This window comes from Hippocampus bargibanti, linkage group LG06 (assembly GCF_051943395.1).
Source record: "Hippocampus bargibanti isolate YZ-2025 linkage group LG06, ASM5194339v1, whole genome shotgun sequence".
NCBI lineage: Eukaryota > Metazoa > Chordata > Actinopteri > Syngnathiformes > Syngnathidae > Hippocampus > Hippocampus bargibanti.
Window position 1 is genome coordinate 16,627,501 of NC_142739.1, and position 17,302 is coordinate 16,644,802.

Sequence of the window (17,302 nt, forward strand, 5' to 3'; positions counted from 1 at the left end):
AAGCCATTGTTTTGATTCTCGAGCAAGGCAAGACGTCTTGGCGTGACGTCACGAACAGGGGGGTGGGACCTTCTGAAACTGACCATTTCCGGATTCATTTTGAAGTCATTTTTATTGGTGTTTTTCATTTAACTAAAAATATCAGCCTGCCTGATTTGGGTATTTTAGATGCTATGAAACGTTTTTCTGATGTCAGTGGGAAACAAAAACAAAAAATGGTGCCGGTTGTCCTTTAAATGTAGTATGTACAAACCTCATAGCACAGTAAGAACACTAAAACCCAATTTATTAACTGTCTTTCAAATGTGAAAAATATCCCTGATCAGTTAATACATTTGTCTCAAGGAATATGGCGTTTACATACTATTTCACAGATACTTGGAGGAGGAAATGGAAATAGATTAAAATAACATATGCACTGTGATTTATCAAGATTGCATCTGTTTTTAATAAGTTTCAATCGAAGGGGCAAAGTTAAGAAATCAACATTTATTGAAAAATGGAATCACTTTCAACATTCAAAACATATTACACAACAAAATATTCAAGCTCAATAATACCTACTTGTGTTAAATTCCGCCAAATCATAGATGGTTTGTCCTGACCGCGCGCTCAACAAACTCTCCACTGACGCCCTCGCCTTCACGCGCAAACAATACACGTATACCGTCACCGAGCACACAAACATAGACTACCTGCAGTTGAAATTTGCATACTCGGCTCGGCAGCCAATCAGAAGCCTGCTTCTTTCTTCCGGACTTTCGCAAGCGTTACAAAGTCGTGCAATTGCATGTCATTTTCCAAAATAGATGCACAGAACCTCAGACTAGAAGAAAGATTCAAAAGAAGCTAACAACATATGTGACGCTACAAAACGTAAATTTACATTAAACCGTGACTGTAAAGTGTACGTGAGACTCATGAAAGGGGCTTAGTGGCTCGTAGGAATCAATGCAAACGTTGCATTGTGCACCTCAATGACAATCGACTACTGTAGCAAAATTTACAGCCATGCACATTTGCCGTAAATTAAGCAAGGTAGCATTTGTAGTTGGTGCATTCTTGATTAAAAAAAAAGTATACTTTGTGACAATGTTTTTTAATGGGGTTGGTCTCATTTTGCTTCAAGTTGTGAAAAATGGGGCAGGCAACTTTTCAGTTAACTGCCCTGTTGTTCGCTAGCTTTTTGTCATGAGTTTTAGACACTGTTTGTACTATGATTTGGGCAAGTTCGGCGGGCCGGATTGAAAAGCCTAACGGGCCGTATGTGGCCCGCGGGCCGTAGTTTGCCCATGTCTGCGCTAGCTCGTGTGTAGCAGACGAGATTGAAGTGTTTGTGTGAAAAGGTAAAAATGGGAAGCAGAAGAAGATTGATGACTTTTTAAAATTGTATACATAATACAGTAAGGTGTAAGCGTTGCAGTTTACCTGTTGTGTTATGTACATGCCCACTGTACTGTATATGAATGCAATCGTTTTTTGCAACAATGTTTCTTGTTTTGTCTGCTGAAGCGCGATGATTTTGAAAATTATTAACATTCCATACTGTGTATTAAAGGACAGCCGATGTCACTTTTTATTCAAATGCAAATAAAAATGACTTCACGCCAAGACGTCTTGCATTGCTTGTGAATCCAAACAATGGCTTCAGATTCGGATAATATGCTTTCTTGTTACACATCCAGTTATGAATATGTTTCAAATACACTGTAGTTCTGAAGATTAAAGCATACATGTTTACAATCATTAAAGAATTATATGTGCCATTTTGAGGCAACATTGGGGGAACAAAAAAGGGAGCTAATGGCCAGCTCCGTTTCTTATATGGCGCTTGGCTGCCCTATTTTGGCGGCTTTTGTTTAATGCAGTTCGGCGCAGGATCGGATATATCGATAGTCCCGGTTATATCGATATTTTTGGGACTCCCTTGAATATCGATATAACGAGACTTTACTGTATATATACACTCACCATTTGATGACAATGTGTTGTATATTAGTGTATATATATATATATATATATATATATATATATATATATATATATATATATATATATATATATATATATATATATATATCAGTGGCGGTCCGTGCATTTCACACCTAGGCCTTCAGTGAAGTCCTGCTTAGTCCGACTTGAACAAGTATCCCTCGTAATACCATAATTTATGACACAACGGCTGGAGATATCATTTAGAAAAGCACACGCACGCAGTACTGGGCGTGGCATCACCTTAATCGTCTACAACACTCACCAAAACGGTTGTCCTCCAAAACACTTATTTAAATACAAAATCAATTCTCCTTTCTTTCGTCAAGAAGACTTTAATGACTTTGTTCGATCCTTTGCAAACAAAAGGCATTCCCAGCAGAACAATTTGCAGCGCTCATCAGAAGCCGTAAGCCAGGGATACCGCTCATAGTTGCTCGAATGGAAATTGCGGACAAACCCTTTCCCCGCCCGACAGGTTGCTAGCTCGGGGGTCGGCCGGCCTCCTCTCACAAGGTCTAGCTTCTCCTGAAAGGTCCGTCTTGAGAATTGCCTTGCGAGTATATCTGCTACCAAATCTGAGTTGTCCTCTTCTTCAGCCATTGTGGTTTAAAAAAAGCGAGTAGATATACTTGGTTTTTCTGCTAAAGTTTCCGGGTCTGATCTATTGTCAGCTTGGTTGATTTGCATAGCGCTGCCTCCGCTGAGGGCTGAGGTAAAGTGAGTATCCAATCACAGGACGCGTACGTCATGTTCAACGCGAGGCCCTCTAGCTGGCCTTACTGTGCCAACTCGTGATCTGATTGGCTATCGCAACTGTATATCAACTACATGTGCCCGTTCATGTACAGCGCACAGACGCCCTCACTGTTGATTCTGAAGGCGTCGGTCAGATTTCATACAGCCTGGCGACACAAACTAGCTGAATTCTGATTGGATTAAAAACTCTGACCTAAAACTACAACACTGAAAGGAGCATAACCAAATGGATATAATATAACATCAAGAAAACAGTATGTAGAATAATTATATACAGTAAAGTCTCGTTATATCGATATTCAAGGGAGTCCGAAAAAATATCGATATAACCGGGACTATCGATATATCCGACCCTGTTTGCATGTAATTTTCTCCGTGCGTGCATAGAAATAGTATCGACATAACCGGGACTATCGATATATCCGATATCGATATAACGAGACTTTACTGTATATATATTTAGAAAAAATACACACACACATTTTGGCCACCCACCTGTCATGGCTCTCATCAGTGTATGGATGCAAGTTGTTTTTCCTGCCCCACTCGGCCCCAGAGCCATCATGCCATGCCGGACTCTCTGAGTCTCAAATAGCTGGATGACTTTCAGTTTCCAGGGTGGATGACAGATCAGACCTGCATCTTCGACCTAAATTGGGAAAAATAAATAAAAATGGCAGCCCATTGATTTGTGTGTGTGCGTGTGTGCATGTTTGAGGGTTACAAACCCAATTCCTCTAAAAGTGGGATTTTGGTGTAAAATGGACATGCACACAGGATAAAATATTTTGCCAATCTATTTCAACCTATATACCAAAGAATACATGAAAACTATACAATATTGTTGTAATGTTTGTTTGTGTTTGTGTTGTGTAATGTGTGCATGTTTTAATTCATAAGATAATAAGAATAATGATACAACATGTATGTGACATGTCTCAGTCTAGATCAGGGGTCGGGAACCTTTTTGACTAAGAGAGCCATAAAAGTAAAATATTTAGAAATGTTTTTCAGCGAGAGCCACACGCACGCGCGCGCGCACATCCAAACGCTCGCGTGCGCGCGCGCACATCCAAACGCTCGCGTGCGCGCGCGCACATCCAAACGCTCGCGTGCGCGCGCACATACAAACGCTCGCGTGCGAGCGCGCACACACACACACGCGCACACGCGCGCGCGCAGCCACTTTTCAACAAAATATCAGAATGTATTATTTAAAATAACTTTGTGATAGTACTCACCGTTAACATGGATGGTTTTCCGTTCCTCGTGTTTGGTAAAAATCCAGGAAAACGATCGGAATGAAATTCAATTTGCCGGTCCAGAGGCTAGTTACTGCTAGCTAGCCTGCGCACGGCTCATAAGCTTCCACACTTGCTATCTGCAATCTACTTCTCGCAGAAGTATGTTGATGCTAACGTTAACATTGGGCTTGTTAAAATGTCACTGACATTCGACTGTTTCATCGATGGTATTGTTTCATTGCAAATTAGAATCTGAACATTTTCTCTCTTCTCATGCTCCGTTGCATTCACGCTGAAGTGAAATTGCGCTTTCCGCCAACTGCAGCCCCAACGGGAAATGAACGGCGAAAAAAACGACAATATGTATTATAATATGTAATATTTATCGGCGAGCCATATGCAATCATCAAAAGAGCCATATATGGCTCGCGAGCCATAGGTTCCCGACCCCTGGTCTAGAACAAAGGAAATGTGTTGACAGCAATGAAGCATACACACAATAGTACAATAAAGTTGAATACTATATTTTCACGTCTTGCCCAAATCTTCTCTCAAGAACACTGGCATGTGCATGTGTCAGTGTGAGACAAACATGTCTAATTTCTATGCAGTCTCCCTTTTTTCCATTCATGTACTGCAGCCTTCTATTCTGTGGCATCGCACCCTCTTGTTCACATGCAGATTTTTTCCCTACCTGTTTGTCAATGGCTGCTTCAAGTTCAGGGTATCCTGCTTTATCAAGCTGAATACCTGGGAAGAGGTCCTCTATCAAGCTCAGGAAGAGTGGCTCATCTTCATCAATCTAACAAACATATTCATGTGCAGATTTGTTTGAATTTAAAAAAACATGTATCCAAATTTGAATGGTTCAATAAGGCAATTCATTTAATCATTCAGACAGACCAGCTTTGAGAGATTCATGTCTCTTAGAACCCTCATGACGATGGTAGACTCAGTGTCGTTGGGATTGGCTCGTTTGGCTGCTCCCAGAGTACGCAACACCGAGAGGATGTTCCGCAAGCCAAAATCATAGTGAACCTGCATGATTTAGTAAACAATGTCCACTCAGTTATTTCTTATCATTACAGGGCGTTTCCTGACACTTGACAATTTTCTTTTTTGATAGCGGATTCTAGAAAATAGTGGCACACAGTGGCCTGATTCATGTAAATGTCGAAACACAAAATAACAAATTAACAGTAATTAAATTCGGTTGATTTGCCGGGAGAGAGAGGAGTCGCTGCATATTCACGCGCTGCCATCTTGAGGAAAAAAAAAAGCTACACGCTGTACTATCATCCTGAAGTCAATTTTTTTCGTTTTTTTTTTCTGCAAGACCTCACTTCAACCCTTTTTTTTTGTTTGTTTTTGCATTACTACACTACGTCACTTTACATACGACACTACCTCACTTTACATACAACATTACCTCACTTTGCATTCAGAAATTACATGTATTGTCTGTTGTCAATTGTCTGTCTTTTTTAGCCACATTATAAGTGCCTTGCACGCTGGGTCCGAGAGGACATTAATTTTATCTGTGCTGTATGTCATTCATATTAGCATATTTGACAATAAAGCTGACTTTGGCTTTGACTTTGACTTTGATACAAAAGTAGAAATCTGTTCGCAAGATGATGGATCTTAAAATGCACCTGGGTCTGTCAGGTTCCCACAAGGAAGACATGGCTGATGTTATAACCTCAATTATTTAGATAACAATACACTGCATGGCTGATTTAACTCAATTCCAAAGAACTAACTAAATGAAACAATGAAACTAAATTCTTCAAATTTTAAGCCTCGGATTTTGTTTACCTGCTTGGAGAGTTGTTCTTCACAGAGCTTATAGAGAGTAAAGAATTTCCGGGCCAGCTCCATGTTGTCAATGAAGCCACAGCTGGCGAGCTTCACTCTGATGATGATTTGACGGTCGGGCACCATCATGGCCACAGAGCGAAAGTTAATCTTTAGGTTCTCTGGGAGTTCTTGTCGCCCAGCATAACCTGGGTTCTAAATGTTCAGGTGACACAAGTATGATACAGACATGAATGAGCAAACAACCTTCGCAAAGCAAGCTCCTTCTCACTTCATCAGCACATCAGCACAATGATAGGAATGGAATGATGATTAAAGTCAGTGGTGGCCATAATTATGCTTTGCTAAGCTTTTGTTGCTGTGGTTGTATTTTTACGACACTTAAACATGATATGAATGTAAGGCCGTGGAAAATATTCAAACAAATATGGTGGGGTCTGTTGATTTATGGTACGCATTATAAATGTATGTCAGATAAAGTGCATTTGCTTTTTCAATTTGCTTAGTAAATAGCTAAATAACAACTGTTAATAGTCGAATATTGCACTTATTCAATTGCTGGGAGATGCAGATATTAAACTTCTTCTTTTCCATTGGGCTTTTCCCTTCAGGGGTTACCACAGTGAATCAGTGTCCTCCATCTAACCCGTTTTTGTGCAACCTCTTCTCTCACTCCAGCTACCTTCATGTCCTCTTTGACATCATCCATAAACCTCCTCTTAGGTCTTCCTTTTGGTCTTCTAAACCTCCTCTTAGGTCTTCCTTTCGGTCTCCTGCCTGGCAGTTCAAGGCTCAGCTTCCATCTCCCGATATAGTCACTCTCTCTCATCTGGATATGCCCAAACCATCTCAGTCTGGCCTCTCTGACTTTCTCTCCAAAGCCTTTAATATGAGTTGTCCCTCTGACATACTCATTCCTGATCATATCCAACGTGATCACTCCCAAACAAAACCTCAACATCTTCATCTCTGCATCATCCAGCTCTGCTTCCTGTCTTTTCTTCAGTGGCACAGGCTTCAGTCCAAACATCACGGCTGGTCTCACCACCGTTTTATACAAAATAAAAAATAAAAAAAATCACAAAACTCTACAAACGTTAAATATGCAATATGAATAAAATACTGAGTAACTATACGTATATATAAAAACTCAAAAACAACGGTTAAAGTTAATTGTGGCATTTCCACGCATATATTGTGTAATCTTCTAATCTATTGTCAAAGTCAAAAGTCAAAGTCAGCTTTATTGTCAAATATGCTCATATGCATGACATACAGCACAGATGAAATTAATGTCCTCTCGGACCCAGCATGCAAGGCATGCAAGGCACTTATAATGTGGCTAAAAAGCCATACAATTGACAACAGACAATACATGTAATTTCTGAATGTAAAGTGAGGTAGTGTCATCTGGAAAGTGAGGTAGTGACGTATGTAAAGTGAGGTAGTGACATATGTAAAGTGAGGAAGTGACGTATATAAAGTGACGTAATGTAGTAATGCAAAAACAAACAAGAAAGGGTTGAAGCGAGGTCTTGCAGAAAAACATGAAAAAGAACAAAAAAATAGTGTTCAGGATGATAGTACAGCATGTAGCGTGTACTCAGAGTTCGGTGAGTGTAGCAGTGGGAAGGGGCAGGGTGGGCAGGGCTGGGAGGGAGTTGAGTCTCCGGATTGCCTGGTGGCAGAAACTGTCCTTGAGCCTGCTGGTCTTGGCTCGGAGACTCCGCAGTCTCCTACCCGATGGCAGCAGGCTGAAGAGGCTGTGGGAGGGATGGGTAGGATCGCCAGCGATCCTGATGGCTCTGCGGGTGAGGCGGGTGTTGTAAATGTCCTGAAGGGGGGGAAGAGAGACACAGATGATCTTCTCAGCTGTCCTCACGATGCGCTGCAGAGTCTTACGGCAGGACACGGTGCAGGCTCCATACCACACGGTGATACAGCTGGTCAGGATGATCTTGATGGTACCGCGGTAGAGAGAGGTCGTGATGGGGGTCGGGGCTCCAACTCTTTTGAGCTTGTGGAGGAAGTACAGGCGCTGGTGGGATCTCTTGGCCAGTGTTGCCGTGTTGTGGCTCCAGGACAGGTCTTCGGATATGTGCACTCCCAGGAACTTGGAGAGAATGCTGCTCATTCTCTTGGCTCGGAGACTCCCTTCGTCTTCTCCACATTCAGATGGAGATTGTTGTCCTTGCACCACGTGGCCAGGCGGCTGACCTCGTCCCTGTAGGCTGTCTCTTCATCGTTGTTGATGAGGCCCACCACAGTTGTGTCATCCGCAAACTTTATGAAGAGGGTGGAGCTGGGTGATGATGGTGAGCAGTCATGCGTGAGCAGTGAAGAGGAGGGGGCTCAGCACACACCCCTGGGGGGCCCATGTGTTCAGCGTGATGGTGCTGGAAGTGTTGTTTCCAACCTGACTGCCTGTGGTCTCCCCGTCAGGAAGTCGAGCAGCCAGTTTCACAGGGAGGTGCTGATCCCCAGTTTGCTCAGTTTGTCCGTGAGCTGTTGGGGGATGATTGTGTTGAATGCTGAGCTGAAGTCGATGAACAGCATTCTGACGTAGGAGTCTCTGGTCTCCAGATGGGTGAGCGCTGTGTGGAGAGCAGTGGAGATGGCATCATCGGTCGAGCGGTTGGGGCGATATGAAAACTGGAAAGGGTCATGGTTGGGGGGGAGGGCAGCCTTGATGTGGTTCATAACTAGCAGCTCGAAGCACTTCATGAGGATGGGAGTGAGTGCGACCGGGCGGTAGTCATTGTGGCAGGTGAGGGACGACTTCTTAGGGACCGGAATGATCGTGGTGGCTTTGAGGCACGTGGGCACAACAGCCTGTCCCAGAGAGGTGTTGAAGATGTCCGTGAAGACATCTGTGAGCTCCTCAGCGCAGTCTCTCAGAACACGGCCAGGAATGCCGTCGGGACCTGGGGCTTTGCATGCGTTGGTCCCTCTGATGGATCGCCTCACGTTGTCCTGGGACAGTGTCAGCACCTGGTTGCCGGGAGGTGGTGGGGTCTTCTGTGCTGGAGTGTTGTTGTCTGCCTCAAAGCGGGCGAAGAAGTCATTTAGCTGGTTCAGCAGAGTGGTGGAGTTCTCGCAGGTCTGTGGAGAGGGCTTGTAGTCTCTGATGGTCTGTATCCCACGCCACAGGTTTCTGGTGTCTCTACTGTCTCGGAAGTGGTTGGCGATCCTCCTGGAGTGCTGTCTCTTGGCCATCCTGATGCCGCGTGATAGGTTGGCCCTGGCTGTCCTCAGGCCTAGCTCATCGCCAGCTTTGTAGGCAGCGTTCCGAGCCCTAAGGAGCCTGTGGACTTCACCCGTCAGCCATGGCTTCTGGTAGGCCCGGATGGTGACAGATCTGGTGACAGTCACGTCATCCATGCACTTCCTCATGTAGGAGGTAACAGAGTCTGTGTACTCTTGGTGGTCTGTGGTGTTGTTGTAGGTGGCCGCTTGTCTCAATGTTCCAGTCGGTGTTGGAGAAGCAGTCTTTGAGTGCCTCTGACGACCCATCAGGCCACACCCTTATCTGGGGCATTAACATGATAGTCGAGTGGTCCGAAGCTCCTAGGTGGGGGATGGGGTAGGCTTTGTACGCTCCTTTGTGTGTGGTGAAAACATTGTCCAGAATGTTGTTACCTCTAGTCGGAAAGTTAATGTGTCCATGGAGTTGTGGAAACACGCTTTTCGGGTTGTCATGGTTGAAATCGCTCGCTGATGCTCGCTGATGGGCTGGTAGAGTTCATTCAATGCCGCGCTCCTGTGGTTAATTGAGCTCTGGGGGATGTAAACTGATACCAACAGTATTCCCTCGGCAGGTAGAATGGCCGACATTTTATGACCATAAACTCCATCAGTGGTGAGCAGTGTTTGCATACCACATCAGCGTTGCGGCACCAGGCATCACTGATGTAAACACAGAGTCCCCCGCCACGCGTCTTCCCCGCCTCGACGAGCACTCTTTCTGCCCGGAAGCTAGTTAGCTGGGCTAGCTGGATGGCACTGTCCGGTATGCTGTCGGTCAGCCATGTTTCCACAAACATAAGGGCGCAACACTGACCCACTGTCTTGGAAGTTGAGCGGAGAAGTCTTATGTAGTCAATTTTATTGTCCAGCGAGCGCACGTTAGCCAGGGTGATGGTAGGAATGGTCGGCCGGTGGGGCTAACCGCGAGCCTATTGCGGATACCTCCACGCTTTCCCCTCTTCTGTTTCCTCATACAGCGCTTGTGGCGCCTCCACTCTGTGTTGGGTGCAGGAGTGGGGGTCGGTGGAAGAGTGGGGGTCAATGGACGAGCCGACTCCCTGAGCAATCCATGCTTGCGTAGCACTTCTGCTCCAGCTGGTTTTGACTTAAAAATGAACTGCCGATGTCGAGCAGAACCTCACGGGAGTAGGTACGCCTCGGGAGTAGCCAGGCAGACGGAGACGAACATTCACACGAGTGAGACAAACATAATAAACACGAAAACACCAATTTGCTGGGAGAGAGAGGAGCCGCTGCGTGTTCACACGCCGCCATCTTGGAAAAAAAATTAAAACAAATATTGTGGATTATTGTGTAAATATTGTGTAATCCAGTGTAATATTTCCTTCTCCCAAATAAATCTAATAAAATTATAATCAAACCAGGAACCCTTCTGTGCACATGAGCACACAAAATCATTTCTATATTTTTTTAACGGACCTTCAAGAGAACATATTTCCCAGGAATTAATTTCCTCTCAATATGAATCCATAGACTTTTGTTGTCCTGTTCTTCTCCAAAAATATGTTTAAATAAAGATTTCCAAGGGATGTGTTGGAACATATTTTGAATCAGTAATGTGCTTCCTTGGTGAAACTCATTATCCATAGGTTTTCCCCTTCACAGCAAAATCAATGAAAGAGTTCAATCTTAGCTGATTGCATAAATCATCTTGACAGACAATCCCCAAATGGTAGGCCGCAGCATTTCTATTTCACGAGGCCGTCGGTCTTTCATCTATGATAGTATAATCAGGTGAAATTAGTGTGCACAGTTTTCTTGTGGATGTAAAAGCTACTTTTAAAAACATTTCAATATGTTTAAAACCAAATTAGCATGTCTCCAAAGAGTAGCTGTGCAGAGCATTTTGGCAAAATGATCCGCAACCCTTTGCTTTTGCATTACAGTTAATGAACATTTGTTCCCTGACTGCCCCAACCTAATCCCCAATATCCCACATTTAAATCCAGTCCTTGCTCTGCTTGTTGAATTATTGTCATGTTCAGAGACCCACTGACATCTCATGAGTCGAAAGTACACATCTTGGGCGAAATGAAGTTGAGATAATGTTCATTAAATTAGCTTCTGATACTGTGTAATTTCCATCATCCACCATGCTGTCCACAGCTACACTTAATGGGAGATAGGCTATCTTAAATTGATCCACATAGTTAGATGTTGTGTAGCTCACACAGATGTTGATTTGCCTTTCATTTTTCAAGCAGCAGAAAGTCGCACAACTGCTTTGTCCGCTTTTAATAGTCAGTACTGCTTTGTGAGCAGTAGAAATGCTGACACCTTACATGCATGGCATTTAGGGAGCTGTTCTAAAGTACAGTACATGATTCCTTCATATAAGGGAATATAGAAAATAACATGTGTTACGTGTGAATGATACTTACCATTGTTATAAAGATACCAAATTCTGAATTCATCTCCACATTTTCTCCATCAGTAAAGACAAAGTTTTTTCGCCGTTCTTTTTTGCAGGTGAGCACTATTGAAATTTGCTGAGCTGCCACCGACAGGACAGGAAGGTCAATGCGATTGAATTCGTCGAAACAACCCCATGAACCAGACTGAGTAAGACCTATAAATCACACACAGGCCATTCAAGGTTCAGTTTGCTTCAAATAAAGTGATGTCACAGTACATTCTCTACTGGAGTCAAAAGACAGAATTCCATCACTCTCGGATATTAGTATGTTTGTTTCTACTTACCCTTAAATATTCTTCCGAGACCTCTGAAGTCCATTTGGTCAGAGCAGTTGAAGACCACCACATACTTCCCTAGACAGCGCCCCATATCTTTAATGGTCTCAGTTTTCCCTAAAACAAAAAGTGTCCAAACATTGACAACACTGCTTGCTGTTTGCATTATATGTACAACTCATTAAAGTCAAGTGGCTCAACTATTGAAATATATTTACATTATATACTCTTGTGTTCTCTCACCTGTTCCTGCGGGGCCTGCAGGTGCTCCACCCATACTCATGTAGAGAGCCTGGGCAAGGGTAATATAGCACCTATAATGTAGATGGGACAGGGAACAGACTGTTGACATTCACACATTCACAAGTTTACATCTTCGTATTGCTTTAGAAATAGAGTCTCAGGTTATGTTTAGAGAAAAGCCCTTTTGGTCTACACTGTATTTGTTTCATCCAGACATATATATATATATATATATATATATATATATATATATATATATATATATATATATATATATATATATATATATATATATATATATATATAAAAATCCTCGTCTCACCCACCATGGGTGGTGTCTGTCCCCATTTCAGCTCGGGTCCTCTACCAGAGGCCAGGAAGCTTGAGGGTTCTGCGCAGTATCCGTGCTGTTCCCAGCACTGCGCTTTTCTGGACCGAGATATCCAATGTTGTTCCCGGGATCTGTTGCAACCACTCGTCGAGTTTGGGGGTCACTGCCCCAAGTGCTCCGACCACCACAGGCACGACTGTCACCTTTACCTTCCAGGCTCTCTCCAGCTCCTCTCTGAGCCCTTGGTATTTCTCGATTTTCTCATGTTCCTTCTTTCTGATGTTCCCATCACTCGGGACCGCTACATCCACGACAACGGCTTTCCTTTCCCCTTTATCTATGACCACGATATCTGGTTGGTTGGCCATTACCATCTTGTCAGTCTGTATCTGGAAGTCCCACAGGATTTTTGCTCGGTCATTCTCCACCACCTTGGGAGGTGTTTCCCATTTTGACCTTGGGGTTTCCAGTCCATACTCCGCACAGATGTTTCGGTAGACTATGCCAGCCACCTGGTTATGGCGCTCCATGTAGGCTTTCCCTGCCAGCATCTTACACCCTGCAGTTACATGTTGGATTGTCTCAGGTGCCTCTTTGCACAACCTACACCTTGGGTCTTGTCTGGTGTGGTATATCCCTGCCTCGATGGCTCTGGTGTTCAGGGCCTGCTCTTGGGCAGCCAGGATGAGTGCCTCTGTGCTGTCCTTTAGGCCAGCCCTCTCTAGCCACTGATAGGACTTCTTGAGATCAGCCACTTCTGCTATGGTTCGGTGGTACATCCCGTGTAGGGGCTTTTCCTCCCATGATTGTCCCTCTTCCAGCACCTCATCCTCTGTTCCCCATTGACTGAGACATTCTCTGAGTACATCATCCGTTGGAGCCTTCTCTTTGATGTATTCATGGAGCTTGGATGTTTCATCCTGGACAGTGGCTCTCACACTCACTAGTCCCCGGCCTCCTTCCTTACGGCTTGTGTACAGTCTCAGGGTGCTGGACTTGGGATGGAACCCTCCGTGCATGGTGAGGAGTTTTCGGGTCTTAACATCCGTGGTCTGAATCTCTTCCTTTGGCCACCTTATTATTCCTGCAGGGTATCTGATCAATGGCAGGGCATAGCTGTTTATTGCTCGGGTCTTGTTCTTGCCATTGAGCTGGCTTCTGAGGACTTGCCTCACCCGCTGGAGGTATTTGGTCGTAGCCGCTTTCCTTGTTGCTAATTCGAGGTTGCCATTGGCCTGTGGTATACCGAGGTACTTGTAGCTGTTTTCAATGTCTGCTATTGTTCCTTCAGTGAGTGAGACCCCTTCAGTGTGGACTACCTTGCCCCTCTTAGTCACCATCCGACTACATTTCTCCAGCCCGAATGACATTCCGATATCACTGCTGTAGATCCTGGTTGTGTGGATCAGGGAGTCTATGTCCCTTTCGCTCTTAGCATACAGCTTGATGTCATCCATGTAGAGGAGGTGACTGATCGTAGCTCCATTTCTGAGGCGGTATCCATAGCCTGTCTTGGCGATTATCTGGCTGAGGGGGTTCAGTCCTATGCAGAACAGCAGTGGGGAGAGTGCATCACCTTGGTATATGCCACATTTGATGGACACTTGCGTTAGTGGCTTGCCATTGGCTTCAAGTGTGGTTTTCCACATCCTCATCGAGTTTGCAACGAAGGCTCTCAGGGTCCTGTTGACCTTATACAACTCCAAGCATTCATTGATCCATGTGTGTGGCATCGAGTCATATGCTTTCTTGTAATCAATCCAGGCTGTGCACAGGTTGGTATGTCGGGACCTGCAGTCTTGAGCGACTGTTCTGTCAACCAGCAGCTGATGTTTGGCACCTCTAGTATCTCTACTAATGCCTTTCTGTGCTTTGCTCATGTATTGATCCATGTGTCCACTTATCTTAGCCGCAATGATGCCTGACATGAGCTTCCATGTTGTGGAGAGACAGGTTATTGGCCGATAGTTGGAAGGAACTGCACCCTTTGAGGAATCCTTCATGATCAGGATTGTTCGCCCTTCGGTTAGCCATCCTGGGTGAGTCCCATCCATCAGCAGCTGGTTCATTTGTGCTGCTAGGCGCTCGTGGAGAGCTGTGAGTTTCTTTAGCCAGTAGGTGTGGATCATATCCGGGCCTGGTGCCGTCCAGTTTTTCATACCTGAGACTCTTCCTTGTATATCTGCCGCTGTGATGGTAACTGGGTTCTGTTCAGGGAGGTTGCTGTGCTCCTCTTTCAGAGTCACCAGCCATTGTGCACTGCTGTTATGTGCGACCTCCTTCTCCCATATGCCTTTCCAGTATCTTTCAGTTTCCAGCATTGGAGGGTCTACTCTGCTGTTAGAACCCTGCCACTGAGCGTACACTTTCGCAGGTTGTGTTGCGAACAGCCTGTTCGCAAAGCGGAGATGGACGAGATGCGATATATATATATATATATATATATATATATATATATATATATATATATATATATATATATATATATATATATATATATATATATATATATATATCCCTACTGTCCAGACATCGTGGTGCCGGACTCTGCTATGATAGGTCCCTGCTCCCAGGTTGGGGGGAGCTGAGGACTACACCCTGCAACTCCACTGATTGTTCCTATTGTTCTGACTAACGACTGGCCGGATTGCCCCACTTGGACCGGTATCACCTCATCAGTATTACTAATCCTATGTTGCCTAAGCAAGCTATTGTATGAACGATCCAAATTGAACCTCACCCCACCAAACCGGTTTAATGAAGGATTTAGTTGTTTTATGAAAATCGCTTCTTTTACCCCCCTTTCAAACCATCTATGTACTTTTGCTAAAATTTTAACCTCATTGTCGTCAAATGAGTGGTTGCTAGCTTTTAGGTGCATATGTACTGCTGATTGAGGCCCACTAGTATTATCCCTGCGATGCCGATAAAGTATTATTTTGAGAATTTGTTTCGTCTCCCCAATGTACTGCTCTTTACAATTTATATTCTTACAATGTATTGAATAAACTACATTACTTTGTTTTTCATTTGGCAGCCTATCTTTTGGATGCAAAAATTGCCTTAAAGTGTTTATCGGTTTGAAATAAGTAGGGATTTTGTGTTGCCAAAGGACTCTTTGTAGTTTTTCAGAAACTCCTGCAATGTAAGGTACTGCTACTCCTCTCCTTTTTGTATCTTCAGAATTTTTGGTCTCATTCCCTATTCTTTCTTTCTGACATTTGTTAAATGACCACTGATGGTACCCACAGTTTGTGAGTGCTCTCCTGATATGTTTAGACTCCTTTTCTCTACCTTAAACGCTTGTTGGTATTAGTTTAGCCCTATGCTGGAGGGTTCTGATAACTCCTAGTGTGTGTTGTAAAGGGTGGTTACAATCGAAAAGTAAGTATTGGTCAGTGGGCATAACCTTCCTAAAGACTTCTGTTTTTAGCGCTCTCTCCTCTTTTATAATTACTTTACAATCCAAAAAGGCTAGTTGGTTCTCTTTAATGTAATCACAAGTAAATTTAATGTTGATGTCTACCTAGTTGAGGTGATCTGTGAAGGATTGAATTTCTTGTTTTTTAATTATGACAAAAGGTTTTGTCCCCGGGAAGGATGTGTCGGCCTGTTTCTCCATCTCTTCCATGTACAGATTAGCCACTATGTGTGAGACTGGTGAGCCCATAGCACAACCATGAATTTGTTTGTAAAATTTCTCCCTAAATTGAAAATACGTAGTATTAAGGCAAATTTCCAATAACTGGCAGTCCACCAACGTCCATACCGGGTGCCGGAGGCCCGTAAGGCAGCTATTCAGGAGGAGATACGGAAGATGCTGGAACTTGGAGTAATTGAGGAGTCCCAAAGTGCCTGGGCAAGTCCGATCGTGTTGGTTCCCAAGCCAGACGGGTCAATACGATTCTGCAATGACTATCGGAAGTTGAATGAGGTGTCTGAATTTGATGCGTATCCGATGCCTCGTGTTGATGATCTTATTGACTCCCTGGGACAGGCACGCTTCATCACCACTCTCGACCTCACAAAGGGTTATTGGCAGGTGCCCCTGACCCCGGCATCAAAGGAGAAGACAGCCTTCGCCACACCTGAGGGGCTCTACCAATACACCAGGCTCCCGTTTGGTCTCCATGGAGCACCCGCCACGTTTCAGCGCCTAATGGACCGGATTCTCACCCCCCACAAGAGGTACGCAGCAGCATACTTGGATGATGTCGTCATACAGAGTCCCGACTGGGAGAGTTTCTTACCCCGAGTGCAAGCTGTGATTGACTCCCTCAGGAAAGCAGGTCTCACAGCGAACCCGAAAAAGTGCAGGTTGGCATTTGGCGAGACCAACTACCTGGGCTACACTATACAACGGGGGCTGGTGAAGCCTCAAGAAGCAAAACTACGGGCTATACAAGATTGGCCCCAACCCCTTACCAAGAAGCAGGTGAGGTCGTTCTTAGGCATGGCTGGCTACTATAGACGCTTTATCGCGGACTTTGCTACTATAGCAGCCCCCATGACAGAATTGACGACAAAAAAACACTCCCGATTGGTGAAATGGAGCCCAGAGGCCGAAATGGCCTTCGCCAATCTAAAACAGGCACTGTGTTCCAGTCCGATCCTGGTGGCACCAGACTTCAGCAAGGACTTCATGGTGCAAGCGGATGCATCAGAAGTTGGTCTGGGGGCTGTACTCTCGCAAGTACATGGAGGAGAGGAACATCCCATCCTGTACCTTAGCAGGAAGCTGTTGCCCAGGGAAAAGAATTATTCCACAGTGGAGAAGGAGTGCCTTGCCATTACATGGGCGCTGGAGTCATTGCGCTTCTATCTCCTGGGAAGACGTTTCACAGTGGTCTCTGACCATGCTCCTCTCCAATGGATGGCCAGGAACAAGGAGACCAACAGCAGAGTAACCAGGTGGTTCTTCAGTCTGCAGGCCTTTAACTTCTCTGTTGTCCACAGG

General features: G+C 44.5%; 1 protein-coding gene across 1 annotated transcript in view; it reads right to left on the reverse strand.

Moving 5' to 3' along the window:
* The window catches only part of dnah5 (dynein, axonemal, heavy chain 5), a 152,815-nt gene that overhangs the window by 92,222 nt on the left and 43,291 nt on the right, over positions 1 to 17,302 (reverse strand). The window contains exons 41-47 of the mRNA XM_088997780.1: positions 12,015 to 12,085; positions 11,781 to 11,888; positions 11,462 to 11,649; positions 5,814 to 6,008; positions 4,899 to 5,033; positions 4,690 to 4,797; positions 3,247 to 3,400 (exon numbers count right to left, since the gene is read on the reverse strand). Coding sequence (XP_088853906.1) covers positions 3,247 to 3,400; positions 4,690 to 4,797; positions 4,899 to 5,033; positions 5,814 to 6,008; positions 11,462 to 11,649; positions 11,781 to 11,888; positions 12,015 to 12,085 — 959 coding nt within the window. The remainder of the gene's footprint in view (positions 1 to 3,246; positions 3,401 to 4,689; positions 4,798 to 4,898; positions 5,034 to 5,813; positions 6,009 to 11,461; positions 11,650 to 11,780; positions 11,889 to 12,014; positions 12,086 to 17,302) is intronic.